Source organism: Aplidium turbinatum, chromosome 10, assembly GCF_918807975.1.
Source record: "Aplidium turbinatum chromosome 10, kaAplTurb1.1, whole genome shotgun sequence".
Classification (NCBI taxonomy): domain Eukaryota; kingdom Metazoa; phylum Chordata; class Ascidiacea; order Aplousobranchia; family Polyclinidae; genus Aplidium; species Aplidium turbinatum.
Window position 1 is genome coordinate 17,909,355 of NC_137481.1, and position 16,709 is coordinate 17,926,063.

Below are 16,709 nucleotides of genomic sequence, written 5' to 3' on the forward strand. Positions count from 1 at the left end.
CACTTGTTGGACGTTGTTGGGTCAGAAAATGATTCAACAACTATCGCAACGTCTCTGCATTAATCATAGTATGCTTTGTCTATCTTCATTTGTGAAGTACCAATCATTTATTTATCAAAATGTTTGCCGTGTTTTGAAAAAAAAGCACTTTTACGTATTTTTGCAGTACCACTGTGAAAACGTATAAGCATCATAAAAAGTTGTTACACATACTTGAACTTGCTTAAACTAGCATCACAAGTAGGCTGCAATCAACTAAACCATTGCCTTATTCGCTATAAAAGATGGATCAGTTTGTCAAAAACTATGCTTGTTACAGCTTTTAGGCAACCAGTTGGCCTATCATAGGAATAAATAAATTAATTTCTGCTTTATTTATTTTTATTACAACATACGTCACGCATTGTGGGAGACATATGTCACACTTTCTAACACTGGTTTTCTTGTAAACTAAAATGTTTCAATAAGTTGGAATTATTCTAAACCAGGAATATCCAACCTTTTATTATAGTGGGCCGCATTGTCACTCAAAATAAATCAATGGGCAGCAGGACCTATTAAATTTCAAGAAAAATAGGCACATAAAAGTACAATATTAAAAACCATTAATTTCATCTTTGAAAATAGGAACAAATAACACACACATAGAAAGAAACAAAAATTTATTTCCACAATACAAAGTCAATGAGATTTTTGACATTGTTTTCCAGCTAAGAGATTATCAACATTTTACATTGAAGGACGTTGTCTTGATTCTTAGGATGTTTGCTAAGTGTTTGTCGGTCAGTCTGTTCTTTCTGCAGTTTTGATGTTTTTCATGGATAAAAATAACTGCTCGCAACAATATGTGCTGCCCCACATAAACAATAATTTTCTGGACAAATTAACTAATTTAATAAATTTATTACATGAATGTAATTTTTTATAAAGTAAAGGAAGAGTGTGTTCTCTATGGAAAGTTTTTAAACTTTTTCAACTTCGCAGTTCAAGTTGGAATTCGGCTGGCGCTTTATCACACTGAAATGAAAATGGGTCACTGAAGAATTTTAATTCAATTTCAATCTTTTTGAAGTCAGAAAATCTGACTATAAATTCTTCAACCAAATCTTCACATAACTTAGCATACTTTTCCCAGTTTACAGACCTGTCTTGAGCTCTTTCAGATAGACTACGAAAATGTACAACTTCGCCAGCTTCCAATTGTGCTATGAAAAGTTTTAATTTCCTGGTAAAGCTACTTATTCACTCGAACATTGAACTACACAACTGACCTTTCTCTTGTAAATGCAAATTGAGCTCAGCTAGCACATCTGTGAGGTCAACTAAGAAAGAAAAATCATTCAACCATTCTTCATTTTCTATAAAGTTCACTTTTTCTCCATGAAGTTCAAAATATTATTGGAGTGAAAATGACTAGCGGGCCGCACAAAAATTTCAGGTGGGCCGCAGTGCGGCCCGCGGGCCGCAGGTTGGACATCCCTGATCTAAACGAAACAAAAATATAAAAAGCTTTTTACTGTACATTTTGAAATAGCTTATAAACAATTTTAAGTCATGAATGTTAAGTTAATGGTAACTCTCTAGTTAGGAAAAAACTATTCCTTTATTGTGATTAAATTCTTTGCGTGAAGCCCCGTTAGCTCGGTGGTTGAGAGTCAAGATCATGTGGAGCTGGTTCGGCTCTCCGGATGTGCGCTTGAGCAACGCATTTCAAGACTGCTCTCCATTCAGCGGCACCTAATGGATGGAATAATTCCCCGGAAACAACATTTCAACAATCGGAAATCTTCACTCTGCCTATCTCGGAAACTGTGTCAAAAGCCTCTACAAGTATGCAAAACTACTAGGAATAACCTATCAAAGACTTTGTCACTCCGAGGATAAATATTCAAATCTATAACCAACATACCAAAAATACCGTCCCTTGGTGAAACTTTTTTTTGTTTTGTTTTTTTCTAGAATGGGTATACGGCATTCATATTCATGAAGAACTTTACACAGCCTCTATAGCCAAATACTTTTATTGTTACTATTTAAAGCAAAACAAGCAAATAGATCAAATAAAGTCTTAGTAAAGCATTCATGATGTCCAAGCTATAAACGTGGTAACTTATCAAAAACGTAGGCAGGTTCAAACTACGTTGAACTTTCATTGTGAAGCTCTATTCTTACCTTTTTAGTAACTGAAGAGCTGAATATACTTCTCAGAAGAGTGTTTTTGAGAAAAAGATAAAAGTCTTTCAAAGCTATGACAAGCATTGAGCGATAGCCTGTTGGGGCTGTTCTGACGAAAATCAATCTATTTGCTAAAGAATTTTTTTACACGGAAGATGCTGTAACCATCAGACCATAGGCCTACAGGTTTAAACTCAATTTAAAACTGGAAGGGTAGCTCTTCAACACAGACCACAAACTCAATTTTAATTGCTTTTCCACTGTTAACCACTATACAGGTGACAATGCCAATTATCTTCAAATTGAGTTATTACTAGAGTGTATCATTAGTCATTACAGAAAACACCGTTTCCAAACTTTTTCTTAAGTTCTAAAATTATAAAAATAAAAACAGTTAGGTGCCCGGGATTTATACAAAATAAATTCAACAGACGAAACATTCGAATGCTTTCAGCTAATATGGAATTATCGAAAAATCTCAATACTGTACAATAATGTCAAAGTTTCGGAAATTTTCTGTGCTTAACTTGCGAACACTGCTCCTGAAATGGATTTGGACAAAATAATATCAGATCTCAGGAAGAACAGATGTTACACCACTCTGCAACAAACATATTTACCCAAAAAAAATTTGATACTTGATCTACTGTACCAACAATATTAAAATTTGAGAAATTGTTTGCTCTTTTAAGATTTTGTAAAATAACAGCTGGGTATCTTCTGTTAACAATTAATAATTTTTGCTTACTGTTGGTAATGTTCACTTTAGAAGTACTTTCACTTGCTTTTCTTGGTTGTAGCAATTTCAATAAAGTTATTGATTAACGTTGTCTGACTCTGGTGACTTGTGACAGATCGGTGACGTATTTATGACGTAAGAGCTGACGACAGCACCATTTTTAAACAAATCTGTAAAAGAGAAATGCTCCACATCAAAACATTATCTCTGTTATAATTTGTCCTAGAGGTGATTCTTTTCTCCTGTGGGTCATTCGCTGCTCTCAACACTTCTATAAAAATGAAAACTTTTATTGAAGAAGTATGTTAAGCGTAATTTTATTGGAGTTTTATTGGCTGAATAGAAAGAGAAAATCAATTCAGTTAACTATTTTTTGGGGTCAATTTTATGATATAAAACAACATTTATATTGCGTCATGCAATAATGCAATTCATCAACATTTTTGTTGTGTATAAATCATTCATTAACTATAAAAGTAAAAAAGTTTTATTCATATTTCCTGTAGCCTACCGCAGACCTCCTTTCATTGTAATCACATGTAATAAAAATGGCGCAATGAAATTAAAGAAGGTTGGGAAGGTGCGATCTTCCTGGCGTCAGCACTACCTGACTGATGGTGCGATACCGATAAGCCTCATGGGTGTATCGCTGTTAATTCTTGCTGCGCTCGACTGCCGAGAAACACAATAAATAAGGTGTTGTGGTGATTTTTAAATAAAAATACAGGATAGCAGAGGAGAGTAAAACGTTGTCATATTCAAGCTTACGTCCGGTGGTTGAAGATTTAGAATTTAGATGAAGTGAACAGGAAGGTAACAAAGTGTCCATCTTCAAACATGCCTTTGAATGTCCTGCCAATGACACAGCTGCATGTTCTTGAGTGGTATCGAACCGACGCCTTTTCGAGAGCCCTACCAGGGCCCTCACCACTACACTATGCTGTCCTAAAATGTAAAGTGGTCAGATGCCAACGTTGGTATTGATGGGTTGGTGACGATGGCGCAAAGACATAATCAGTTTTACAAACAATCACAAAACTCCTAAAAAAGCTTCTTGCACCAATATTAGGTCTTTACAAAGTCTAATAATCTATAGCCTACGTTTTAACTTGTCATCTTAGCTTTTTTTTCTTATTTAGTATCACACAGCCACCAATGCAACAACGTAACAACATACTCATGGATTGGCTAAATAAAAACTGCTTGGACTTGGTTGGTTGGTTTTGAATCTTTATTCTCGGACTGACAAAGCCTTGATTGGTTATTCCTGATAGTTTCGCATACTTGTATAGAGGCTCTTGACACAGCGCCGGTTACCGAGATTGGCAGAATGAAGTTTTCCGATTGTTGAAGTGTTGTTGCCGGGGAATTATTCCATTCACTAGGTTCCGCTGAATGAAGAGCAGTCCTGAAAATGCGTTGCTCAAGCGCACACCCCGAGAGTCGAACTTGCGCTGCGTGATCTTAAGCCGGGCGTGTAACCACTGAGCTAACAGGAAGGACTAACTTGTACTATTATATCATCAGACAAAACAGCAAAAACAACATTTTCTTTGCTTGTCAAGTTTAAGTTATATATTTCAATGGAGTTTGTTACATTTGCGTCGAATTTGTTAATACCCACAGGTTACATACCGGAGTTTGTTAATTGCGAACATGAAATAAAACGAAGTTAATATTGAATAAAACTGTATTGCCACCACCTTGACGGTCGCTAAGCCAAACAAATTCTGTGTTAAGGATCAGTACTGTTGACAGGGGGTTCAGGGGATACTTTTAGACCCGGGCCGGAAATATTTTAGGGGCCTGTAACTTTCTAAAGGGCCTGCGGTTTTGAATAAACCACCACTCATTCTTTGGATGTAGTGCGTTTGTCTTAGAATTATCTTGATTTGTTGAGTTTTGTAGCTTCAACTTTTTATTTGTGTGTCTGATGTTGAGTTGTGTTATTTGGTTCCAGGTTTTCTTTAGTAAGATTAAAAAACAACAATAATTTTAACTGGTATTTTTTATTCAGCTGGAGTTGGGTTATACGAGGGGACGCTGGTGAATCTAAAGCATTCGATTTATTTCGCTTTCTTTCGCTTTTTTTTGTCTACAGTGATGTGATGGGAAAACCTGGATACGACGACGACGACGACCATTACTCATGCATACTTTGTCCATAACAACACAGCTAGGTGTTAATAGAACCTAGGGATGGTAGAAATAGAACCCCCTAAATGAAATGCTAGGAATACACCCCTGGCTGCAACATATCTTTTGGCTTACTCTATTAAGTCTTGTTGAGGAAAATCTTTGTAATAAACCAAATTATACTTGTGACTTGTCTGTGTGATATTGTATAACAGTAGTTTTGAGTAGTGTTTTTACTTTGAGGTAAAATGACAAGTTCCTGCTCTTATGATGGTTTAATACGTAAGTTATATAAAATTTCATACAGATTTCATCTGTATCATTATGCAGCACAACATTTAGCTTCTTAGAAAGTGTTGTTTAACCTTTTAATTGCGATCATGCATGCAACACACCAGAAAGCAAGGGAGGGACATATAGTTTTCTAGTCAGTCTGGTATTAAATGTCTTGCCGAAGGAACAGCCGCGTTCTTTGGAGCGGTGTTGAACCAACGCCCTTTCGAACGTCGTGCAGACGTTCTCACCACTCGACAGCATAGCCTTCATTCACGTTGTCGCATGCTCAAAGCAAATCTTTCCTGTTTTAAGACAAATTTAGCAACTCGTAAAAACTAAGATAAATAAATTTTAATTAAGTTGGTGAGCCATTTTTTGATAAAAATCTCACAAAGCCGTGGCTTCTCTTTCATGTTCTCGTGTTGGAGCATTTGCAGTAGCTCTGTCAATGCTTGCACGTAGGCTACACAAGGCAAGCAAGATAAACGTGGGTTCGGTATGCCAACCACAGGACTTAATTAAAGCCTTTGATTCGGCTTGTTTGTACAGTGTACATATTTAAAGAGCATAAAAAAGATACAGAAAAGTGGTTATTCTCGAGGGACGTTGGCAAGTTTTTTATCAAGGCTTGGTTTACTTTTGATGAGATTAATTGTTTTGGACACAGCGTGGTTGCTGATACCAAATTCACAAGCCTCCTTGAACATTAGCACGTAAGCTAATACGTACACATTGTATTCTTTTTGCACTTTTTTATGTCATTTGCAACCCGTAAAATATGAAAAAGCGCAAAAGAGGTGTTTAGAAACACGTTAAAATATTCAAAAGTTTGGTTGATACCCAAAGTCACATCCGTCTGTTTGCAAGAAATCAATATTTTTGCAAAATCATATTTTATGACAACATATTTACTGCAACGAACACGTAGACTGAAGTAAAGATCATAACAGGTTTCTTTCTCTTATAACGTGCATCAGTGGCGGCTGATGCAGTTTGTGAGCAGTGGGGCTGCAATAAATAATCTGGAGGGCGAAGCGCGTCTGAGCTCTGAGTTCGCCGAAGACGAACGATTGCCCCGGGGGTCTGGGGATCTCCCCCCAGAAAAAAATTGAAAAATTACGATAAATTTGGTGCGTTCTGAGCATGTGTTTACCCCAAATTTTGAAAAAATGCATTCAAACTTTGTTGAAAAGTTGATGTATTTCAGCTTAGTCTTGGCTACTGGCTAGCCTAGCCTTTGCATACAAGGCTCAAGTGATTTTGAGATGCCCTAGGCTGGAGTAGCACTTTCTATAACCTGTTGCATACCCTAGCTATATAGCTAACACTTCTACGTTCATGGCTCATCGCTACTCTGCGAAATAAAACTAACTTTAAAAAGTCTGTAAAGTTATTTGGTTGGGGGAGGCTGTTTTCCATGCCGGCCTAACAGATTCAAAAATTGCTGTTCTGTGTGCTGGAAAATATCAAAAAAGGTGAAACTTCAAGGATAATTTATTGCCAATCAGAGCGCTTAAAATCCAGAATCTCGGGCTGCAGAGAAGTTTGCCCAAAATCCGTGTAGCCAAACGAAACTTTTAATATTTCAATTTTCGATCCGCAATTCTTAAGTGAAAAAAGTAACCGGGTCGGACAAACACAGAGGAAAACATATTTTCCCTCTTCTCTTTCCTTCAGGTGGGGTTGTCGCCCTGCAGCTCCATGGCACAAGCCGCCACTGACGTGTATGATACCAAAACAGGACAATCAGCTTAAAATATGGCACGGTCGCAACACCTCAATCATTTTTTTATAAATTTAGAAAAAAGAGAAAAAAATAGGCTAGTAAATTTTTTTTTAACAATTTACATATGAGTAAAAAAATAAACAAAAAAAAACAAGACAAAAAGACAGTTGCTATGCTGATCGACCTTTGACGCTCCATTGACTGTGGAGAACAACATATCACGCTCCACTGATCAACACCGCTCCGATTGGTCAAACTATTGTTGAATCTCGGTATAGGGGATTTGTTTATGGTAGGCCTAACTTTTAGAAAGTTGCTCCCAAAACCCCAATTTGAGAACAACTGATCTAGTTTCATATTGCATTCTAGAATTGCGTTGGCTGATGTCCACCTATTATTTTAAGTAGAACAGGTAGGTAGCCTACAGTAGTTTAGGGACACTGTAATTTTAAAAAATCCTCTGCAAAACTAATCTGTTCAGAGGAAGTTGTTGGTAGCAAAATAAAGTGTAAGAAACTATGGTTACACAACAAATGAAGGCAAGGCGTGGAAGACTGGAATTGGTTGGTTGGTAGGTTTGAATCTTTATCCGCTACTGAGAAAGCTTCGGAAAGATTATTCGCATACTTGTAGAGGCATTGGCCCACTGAAGCAGGCCCGGTTACCGAGATTGGTAGAGTCAATTTTTGATTGTAGATTATGCTTAAAAATAAATATGAATTAAAGGCTACTTGAAATGAAAACAGGCTGTGTATGAAAATAGAAAATTTTACTACGTTGAAGCACATAAAAAGTAAGTTCAGTCTATCAGCCAACTAGTAAAAAAAGATCACCTTTGACATTACAATCGACTTTCATTCCAGTTTCCAATGATTGCTCATTTGGTTCAATGCAAAAACATGTATCATGAGAGAGTAACGGAATTACGATAACAGATAGCACAAAACACAAATGAACATCTGAGTTGAAGAACTACTTTAAGTCCAAAATACGACTATTGAGATAAAGCTAGTTAAAGTTGTAGGCTACCACCGTTGTTTAATCGTTCATTTCTAGGCGAACACCAGCGTGTGTTATAGCGAAATTAAGCCGTTTTTTAATTAAACCTTGCGCGGGTACAGGCCTTGACCGTCATGCAACATATTATGGGTGATAACTAGGGCCGGCAAAAGTCAATAAAGTCAAAACTTTTTAAGGACCTAGTTTATCCACGAATCAAAGAATAAAGTTGTTTTCTGCTACTAGGGGACTGTTTCTAAGAAGTTTATAGGTCAAAATAAAGTCAAAATTGACAATAAAGTCAAAATTTTCAATAAAGTCAAACTTTGTTAAATTATGACGTTTGACAAACTTTTTGCGTTTCTTGAGAGTAATTTTTGTCAAAATCCTCGTGGAAGCATTGTAATCAAGAACTGCGACACAATTAAACCATATTGACAAATAAAAGCAGGAAACAGTGGCGGCTGGTGTTGTTGTGAGCAGTGGAGCTGCAATAAATAATGGGGGAGGGGGGGCGAAGCCCGACGCTGAGTTCGCCAAAGGCAAGTGACTTTGTGGGGGGTCTCCCCTAGGGATCGGTCTCAACCCAGAAACTTTTGAAAAATCGTAATTTTACCGCCTATTAGAAAGTGTGATTTTTTTTGAGAGAATTTGTGCTAAGAAATGACTGGAAATTGTTAAAATAAAAACTAGAAAAAAGATAAGAATTTACAGCTGAGCTAGGACATAACAATCATCTGAGATGAATCTAAAATACAAGAAATTAGATACTAGTGGCACATATAAGTATTAAAATTCAAAGAAAATGAAGGGGTGTACCAGCAAACATCTATAGGATTGGCATATGAAACTAGAAAAGGATCCACGGAGGATACAAACTGATATGAATGAATCAACAAGTGAATAAAAAAATAACAGTTGACCTCTCAAGTAGGCTACATGTAGCTCCACACAAAGCGAAATTTACATGTCTTTTGACTCTTTTTTATTTCTTTAAAAGTAATGTCTAAAAATACATTATTGTCCAAAAAAGAATGTCTAAAATGATTAAAAATTAAATCCATTTTCATTGTCTAACAACAATCACTATCAAATCATCATCTCAACACACTTCAAGACAACTTTCCACTTTCACTTTACTAAGCTGAAGAGATCGGAAGATCGAAACTCTCGCCACTGTCCGTAGTTGCTTTTAATAATGTCTTTTTAGACATTCTTTTTGGACAATAATGTCTTTTTAGACATTACTTTTAAAGAAATAAAAAAAAGTCAAAAGGCATGTAAATTTCACTTCGTGTGGGGCTACATGTGCTTGAGAGGTTAACTGTTATTTTTTGTTCATTTGTTGATTCATTCATATCAGTTTGTATCCTCTGTGGATCCTTCTCTAGTATCATGGGCCAGTCCTATAGATGTTTGCTTGTACAACCCTTCATTTTCTTTGAATTTTAACTTTAAAAAGCCTGAAAAGTTATTCAGTTAAATGGGACTGTTTTCCATGCAGCCCCAACAGATTCAAAAATTGCTGTAACATACCAAAAGAAGTGGAGCTTCAAGGATAATTTTTATCCAATCAGAACGCTTGAAATCCAGAATCTTGGGCTGCAGAGAAGTTTGCCCAAAATCCGTGTAGCCAAACGAAACTTTTAATATTTCAATTTTCGATCCTCAATCCTTAAGTGAAAAAAGTAACCGGGTCGGACAAACACAGAGGAAAACATATTTTCTCTCTTCTCTTTCCTTCAGGTGGGGCTGCAGCCTCATGGCACGGGTCGCCACTGGCAGGAAATATGCCACAATGCCCACTTAGATCAGCAGTAACTTTTATCCCAAATTGTCCCTTGCTTATTCATTGTTACGTATTTAAATAATTTTTATAAAACACTTCCTATTCACAAACGCGGTCTTTTCGAAGATCAGCCGTTTGGATTTTAGGAATAGCCTACTGACAATCTGTAGTACAAAAATGCCTAAGCAGTAAGCAAGCTAAATCGTCTTCAGCAAAAGTTAGCCAGATTTGTCGAGATTATATTTGTCCATAAAGCACCTTGATTTTTCAACAAAATATTACGTTTGGGTCTGAAATCGACAAATTATCATGTTTGGGTAACTGGTAACAATTCAAGGAAGAACTGTGCCTTCTAGAAATAAGAATTTTTGTTAGGTCAAAATAAAGTCAAAATTTGATAGAAATAAAGTCAAAAAAAGTTTTTTTAGGTCAAAATAAAAATGGCCCTAGTGATAACCCAATTTGCACACAATGTCATTTGCGTAGCTCTACAACTCAAGTCTTCAAATGAAGATTTAGAAAGAGGTTCAAAGTTCAAAATGTTGACAGTTCAAATGCAGATTACTTAACTTTTTCGCAACCACCGAGGTCACGACATTTTAATCTAAATAACCAGACATTTTTCACAAAAACCTGTTGTATTTACGACGTAATAATATCTCATGTGATCGACGTAGACGCACAATCTTGACATCAAATGAAAGCATACATCTTCAGCTACCCGAAGATCAAAAGTTTTGCAATAAGATTTGAAACATTCATTGTACAACTAGCAACTTTCCAAATGGTATTTTTTCTAATTTCTAAAAAAAATTAAAAATTGGCAGAAAAGTATACTTCATTATAATCTTTACTACCCAAGCATGATACAATAATATGAAAATATATGTAGCTTAATCGAATGCCAAAACAATTCTGCACATGAGTAAAATTTTACTTTGTTTCTGCGCGCAATGCTTTAGGACAGTGGTTCCCAACTCGTTTTTAAGGCGACCCATTTTTAAAAAAAATTCAGTTCGGTAAAATCTTGCGACCCAAGCAAATTGTCGTAATATTTTAAAAGCCATACAAGATTGTGTTGACAAACAGCACTACAAAAGCAATAACTTTTTCCGAAGATAATCATCATCATAATTCATCGTCGGTTTGTTCCTCACTAATGAGGGTGGCCGATTGTTTCCGCGCAGCAATTGTTTTAATCCCTTTTCTCCATTTCACCCTGTCCCTTGCATCTTCCTCCTTCAGTCCGACTTTTTTAAATTCATCCTTCACTTGTTGTTTCCACGTACTTCTTGGACGACCGCGTTTCCTCTTCCCATCCACCTTTAGATCTAGTGCTTTTCTAAGAAAACTTCCTTCCTCCCTCCTTATCACATGTCCATACCATCTTACTCTATTTGCCCTTGCCAGTTGGTCTATGGTCTCTCTCATCTCTACTCTCTAGCATATCTAACAATTCTTCAGTCCTTCTTTCCCTTCTCGTTTTCACCCCACACATTGCTCTCACCATTGACCTTTCCGTTCTTCTCAGGATTGCCAGTTCACTATCTCTCAATACCCATGTCTCGCTACCATATAGCATTGCAGGCCGCACACAGCTCCGATATACTTTTCCTTTCATCCTTAGTGAACATTTTCTGCCATGCAACATTTCCCCACATTCCCTGAACTTTACCCAGCCCAATCTTGCCCTTGTTGTCACCGCTGCTTCACATCCACCACTTCCATTTATCCGATCACCCAGATAACAGAAGTCTGTCACTGTTTCGATGCCATGGCAGAACTCATCATCATGGCCTTCCACTTCATTCCTTCCTTTACTGCATTTCCCACAAACAAAACACTTCGCCAATCTTGTTGCGGCTCTCTTGACATTAGCACATCTTGCATGTACCCACTTTCCACATTCCTTGCATTGCATTGAATTTTTCATCACTCTCTTGCCACATATTCCACAGGGATCTACTTTGTTCTCAACAACTGTTCCTTCTGCTCCACTCACCATCACTTTTGTTTTTTCAAGAATCACCTTCATACCCTTGGTTTCAAATGCTTCTTTCCATTTCTCAAACTTTCTCTCCAGTCCCTCCACACTATTACTTGTCAAGACCAGGTCGTCTGCATACAAAATTTCACTCAATAAGCCCTCCCTCACTCCTTCAGTTACAACGTCAACCACAATAGCAAATATCAGAGGTGACAAAACTGATCCTTGGTGTACACCAACCTTTACAGAAAATATGTTTATCAAATCACTAATGAGATAACTGTGATGGCTTGCTGTCAGTGAGTTTTTGAAATCAAGGCGTTATTTTGCTTAGGCATAGCCGCATGTCGGCTTTAACTTCCAGCCAGTTTCGTTGTTCAGTTTTCAATACACACATGGCGCTAATCCAATCTTACAAAGCCAAGTTGTTGCAAATGGAATCTGTTTTTGAATCCCTAATTGTGAAACTGTGGGATACCTACTTTGTACATGGAAGCCCAAAAGTGGATGTTTGGAGATCTTTGGGGTATTTGTCTTTGAAGGACGCAAAAGAAATACGGTTTGCTATTTCTATCGTTATGTCCATAAACTGTTCTGCAACATGGATGGAATGTTGAGGCAGATCTTTTCCAACAAATGGATCAATTATCCAATCATTTTGGTTATTAAGTGTTAGAGATTCTCCATAGTAGTGCACAAACGTTTTGGCAAACTGTTCCAGATGTCTAATTTTCGTTTGCTTAATATCAACTTCATTGCCACAGATATTATATATTGCGTTAGCTGAGGAAATGTATTGTAGGCTACTCATCTCTCGTGACATAACTTTTCCAGAATATGAGTTTTTTGTGTTAAGCAGAAACTTTTGCGGCGCGATCAATCACCGTAAAACCGTTGCCTTGCATAGATAAATTTAGAAAATTTATAGAGTCAAATATATCGGCAAGGTAAGCAACTTTTGCCTTGAAATCTTCTTGCAAAAACTTCTCGGCTAATCTCACACAGTTCTGTTGTCTCAGGAAGATAGCAATCTCCTTTCGCAAATTACAAACTCGCTTCAGGACACGACCTCGTGACAACTATCGCACTTCTGTGTGCAAACAGCAATGCGTGAAAATAATCAGAATCCACAAAGACGAAAACAAATGCCGATTTAGTGGACTTGTTTTGATGAAGTTTACACACTTCACATCATTCAACACTTCGTGCAGCTCTTGAGACAGCTTTTTTGCAGCAAAGGCCTCTCTGTGGAGAAAGCAATAAGTCCATACAGCACTTGGGGCTTTGTCTTTGATGCGTTTTACCACACCATGCGTGATCCAACGTGTGGAAAACTTTGTCATAGTTTGTCCGACATAGCGTTCGTGACATATAGTGCACGTTACAATATTATATCCCGTAACTTTGTCAAGTTAATGTATGTTTGAGACTGACATTTTTGTTGGGTTTACATTTAATAATAATAATAATAACACTAATAAAAGCAAAAATTGTTAAAACTTCTTGCACTACGATCATGCTCCAATGTCTCGACATGAAACGCTTCATGACTTGTGTTTATATTTTCCAGTTTTGTGATCGATCTCATCAAGTTTTAGATTTTTTTTATTGTTATTTTTTCGCCCAAGATACAATATGCCTGAAAAACAAGCGACCCAAAATAATTATCAGGCGACCCAACTTTGGGTCGCGACCCATGAGTTGGGAACCACTGCTTTAGGAGATACAGCAGAATGAATAAGGACAGGTAAAGACTATGGATGGATCTGCCATCATTTACATTTTTTTTGCTTGAAACACCTTTTAAACTTGCACGTATGGATACGTGCTTGGTCATCATGGTTAAAATCTCAAGACGTGTGTATACGTCCGTGGTCGCGAAAGAGAAAAACTACCCAATATAGGGTGCTTTACTACTGGAAACATATGAAGAACCTGTTAACAATTAAAAGAAAACTAACCCCTTTTGACAAATTCAGGCTACACCACTGGTAAAGCGTAGCCTACCCTTAGAAAATTGAACTGTCAAAGCTGACAGGTCTCTGCGTGCATGCACTTTACCTAGCACTTTGCATTACCATAAGGGAGGTTCCAAAACGCTTTTAACAACTTCTTCAAATGGTCTATAAATGCGAATAAAGCCACCGAAATGAACAGATTTGCAACAACCTCTAACTTCTGAGTAAAGGAAATAATTTTACTATTATAAACAATCTTTGCACAAAGCTACTTGGCCTTTGATATAATCCCTGCACGGACAAATGCGACGAGTGTTCGTGTATCGACCAGCACAACTGAAAAGCTTCGAGTTACTCTGTAAGTAGCATCTGAAAATCATGCAGAAAGTTTTAATAGAGTTTGATGGAACCCATCAAATAAGTGTTCTCTTGGTTTGGTCGATCATTATTTACGTAAAAAAGATCCCCTTAAGTTGATTTGAAAGTCTGATCAAAATAAAAGCATCTCATTTTTTATTTATATTTCCTAAGTAGGCTTCCAAGCTCAAGCAAAACCGGGTAAATAGAAAAAAAATCTTTTGATGCAAGCGGAAACGAATTATATATTGATTGCATTTATAAGCTCAATCTTCAAGTTTAGTAAGGTAAGTAGCTGCAGAATTATCCCGCCTGGCAGCAAAATCCATCCTTTTTTTAGTCTCTTCATTGAAATTTCAGCACTTACGTGTTAAATTGATAAGATGGGTAATCTATCTCCTCCAAGTCACCAGCAGGTTGTTGATAGCTGTTGCACTTTATTCCAAGATTTTGAAAGATGCTTTGGTTGTTGATATCAGAAAAGAAATGTGGTTCACATATTAGTCCCTTACTTAAACATGTCTCAACGCAGTCTGATTCTTCATCTGATACTAAAACCTGAAAATTAAGTTTATAGATTGAGACACCGCCAATCCACCATGTTTCGTTTCAACTTCAAACCAACAAAAGTGAAATGATTTGCTTAAAATGCTCTGAGGCCAACTTCTGTTTGGATCTTCATATTAAATAGTTGGTTCTTTTGAGCTCAAGTTTGTGATTTGCATTCGTCTTGTTCAATATTTTACTTCGATGAAACTATAGTGGCCTAGCTGAAACAATCCACTACTGATTTTGGGTTTAACAACACACCAACTATAAACAAAATCTGCCCGCTAGTAACATAGCCTCGGTCAACCATGTGGTGACTAAATTTCATCACTGCTATCAACCAAAGTCTCTTACAAAGTTGAATGAGTTTCGCTTTTAGCAGCATGATCGTTGCTTACTTCACAGTGTAGATTCAAACGATCTGTTATAGCCTGATGCTGCGGGTTCTTTTTGGCAATATCAAATTACACTAGCTTTCGGAACACAGTCAACCTCAAGGCTAAACCAAAGAGCCACTTTAAAGAACCACTCACTGACTTCAACACCATTCGTCATAGCACATGACTAGGGAACTGTGTTCCGAAAGCTAGTGTAATTTGATATTGCCAAAAAGAACTCGCAGCATCAGGCTATAGCAGATCGTTTGAATCTACACTGTGAAGTCTCTTACAAACTTTAACTTTATGGCTCTGAGCATTTAGTTGTTAAAAGTCACTTCAACAATGAAGCCATATGCTGTTGACAGCTTCTTGACATAAATGTTTTTTCAACTCAAAATCTGCAACATAGGATATCGTATTTTTATTTAAACCAATAAGTCGACCTTCAACGACGAAATGGGAGGCCATTTCTTTTTTCTATAACAAAATTCTTGCTTTTCGACAAGAAACCCAATCCTTTCTAACATTCCTTGAAACGTGAACTCGTACGGTTTATATGGTCTAATCTGAAAAAAATGTGGATATATTATCACCAAAACTTACTCGTAAAAAAACTAATTTGGCATCGATTAAAAAGTCTGAGAACGATTAAACTATGAGAAGTGTTGGATTGATAGCCAAAGAGTGTGAAAAAAATATCGTAAATGAGCATCGCTGATTAAACATAGAGTCGATTACAACTGCTGAAAGAAGTTTTTATTTGCCAAAACATACTGGTGGACTGTTCAATATATCTTCAACGGTCGTTTTCACTTCTTCAAGATTTTCTATATCAATAGTTCTCACATGAGGTGGTCCTGTAATGATAAAAAAAAAAAAATTGTAAAAACAAAATAGAACAATAACGTAGACAGAACAAGCCAAAGATTAGGTCAGTGCTTCCTAACCTTTTTAGGCTTAAGGCGCCCTTCAGAAAAGAAAAATATTTTGTGGCACCCCGTGGCAGACCAACGATCTTTGGTACTAACAGTAGAGCTACCATATGTCCTCTTTTAAGAGGATCTGTCCTCTTTTTCAAGAAAAATGAATTGTCCTCCGAGAACACTAAAAAATGCTCAAATATCCTCTTTTTTGACAATTTGGGTTTTCATGCTTATATTTTCAACGTGATTATATTGCTTGATGACGTTTCAACGACGGCCTGTAGGCTATTTGTTTTCTAAACATTTTGTATTCCAATGTAACATGCTGATTTATAAATTCTACAAGAAATTGGCACATTTTATGGAGCCGTTGTTGAACGTTCATTGCCTGGTTCACTGTAAGATATTAAATGACATTTCAAAGGCCATGCTCATTGCTCACACTTTGACAAAAAATTATTCTTTTACCTAAGTTACATACGGTACGTTTTATATTGATACCGTACAACGCTTGTAGACGTTGTTGATTACCAACTCAGTTTGGTACTTGAACAAATCGAAACGAATGTTTAAAAGTGCAATGTGTGTAAAGTAACACCTAACCTACAGCAAAAGAAATCGGGGCATGAATAGGATTACAGCTTTGCAAGGAAAGGAACAGCTTTTTAGTTCACGCCGTTTTTAGCATCTTAATGGTTATGTGCAGCCTAATGTT

At 36.9% G+C, this 16,709-nt stretch overlaps 1 protein-coding gene across 1 annotated transcript in view; it reads right to left on the reverse strand.

Moving 5' to 3' along the window:
- Positions 1–13,793: 13,793 nt before the first annotated feature.
- LOC145779024 (alpha-1,6-mannosylglycoprotein 6-beta-N-acetylglucosaminyltransferase A-like) overlaps positions 13,794–16,709 on the reverse strand; it is a 30,627-nt gene continuing 27,711 nt past the window's right edge. The window contains exons 11-14 of the mRNA XM_082590606.1: positions 15,846–15,928; positions 15,515–15,637; positions 14,510–14,700; positions 13,794–14,154 (exon numbers count right to left, since the gene is read on the reverse strand). Coding sequence (XP_082446732.1) covers positions 14,031–14,154; positions 14,510–14,700; positions 15,515–15,637; positions 15,846–15,928 — 521 coding nt within the window. The 3' untranslated portion in view covers positions 13,794–14,030. The remainder of the gene's footprint in view (positions 14,155–14,509; positions 14,701–15,514; positions 15,638–15,845; positions 15,929–16,709) is intronic.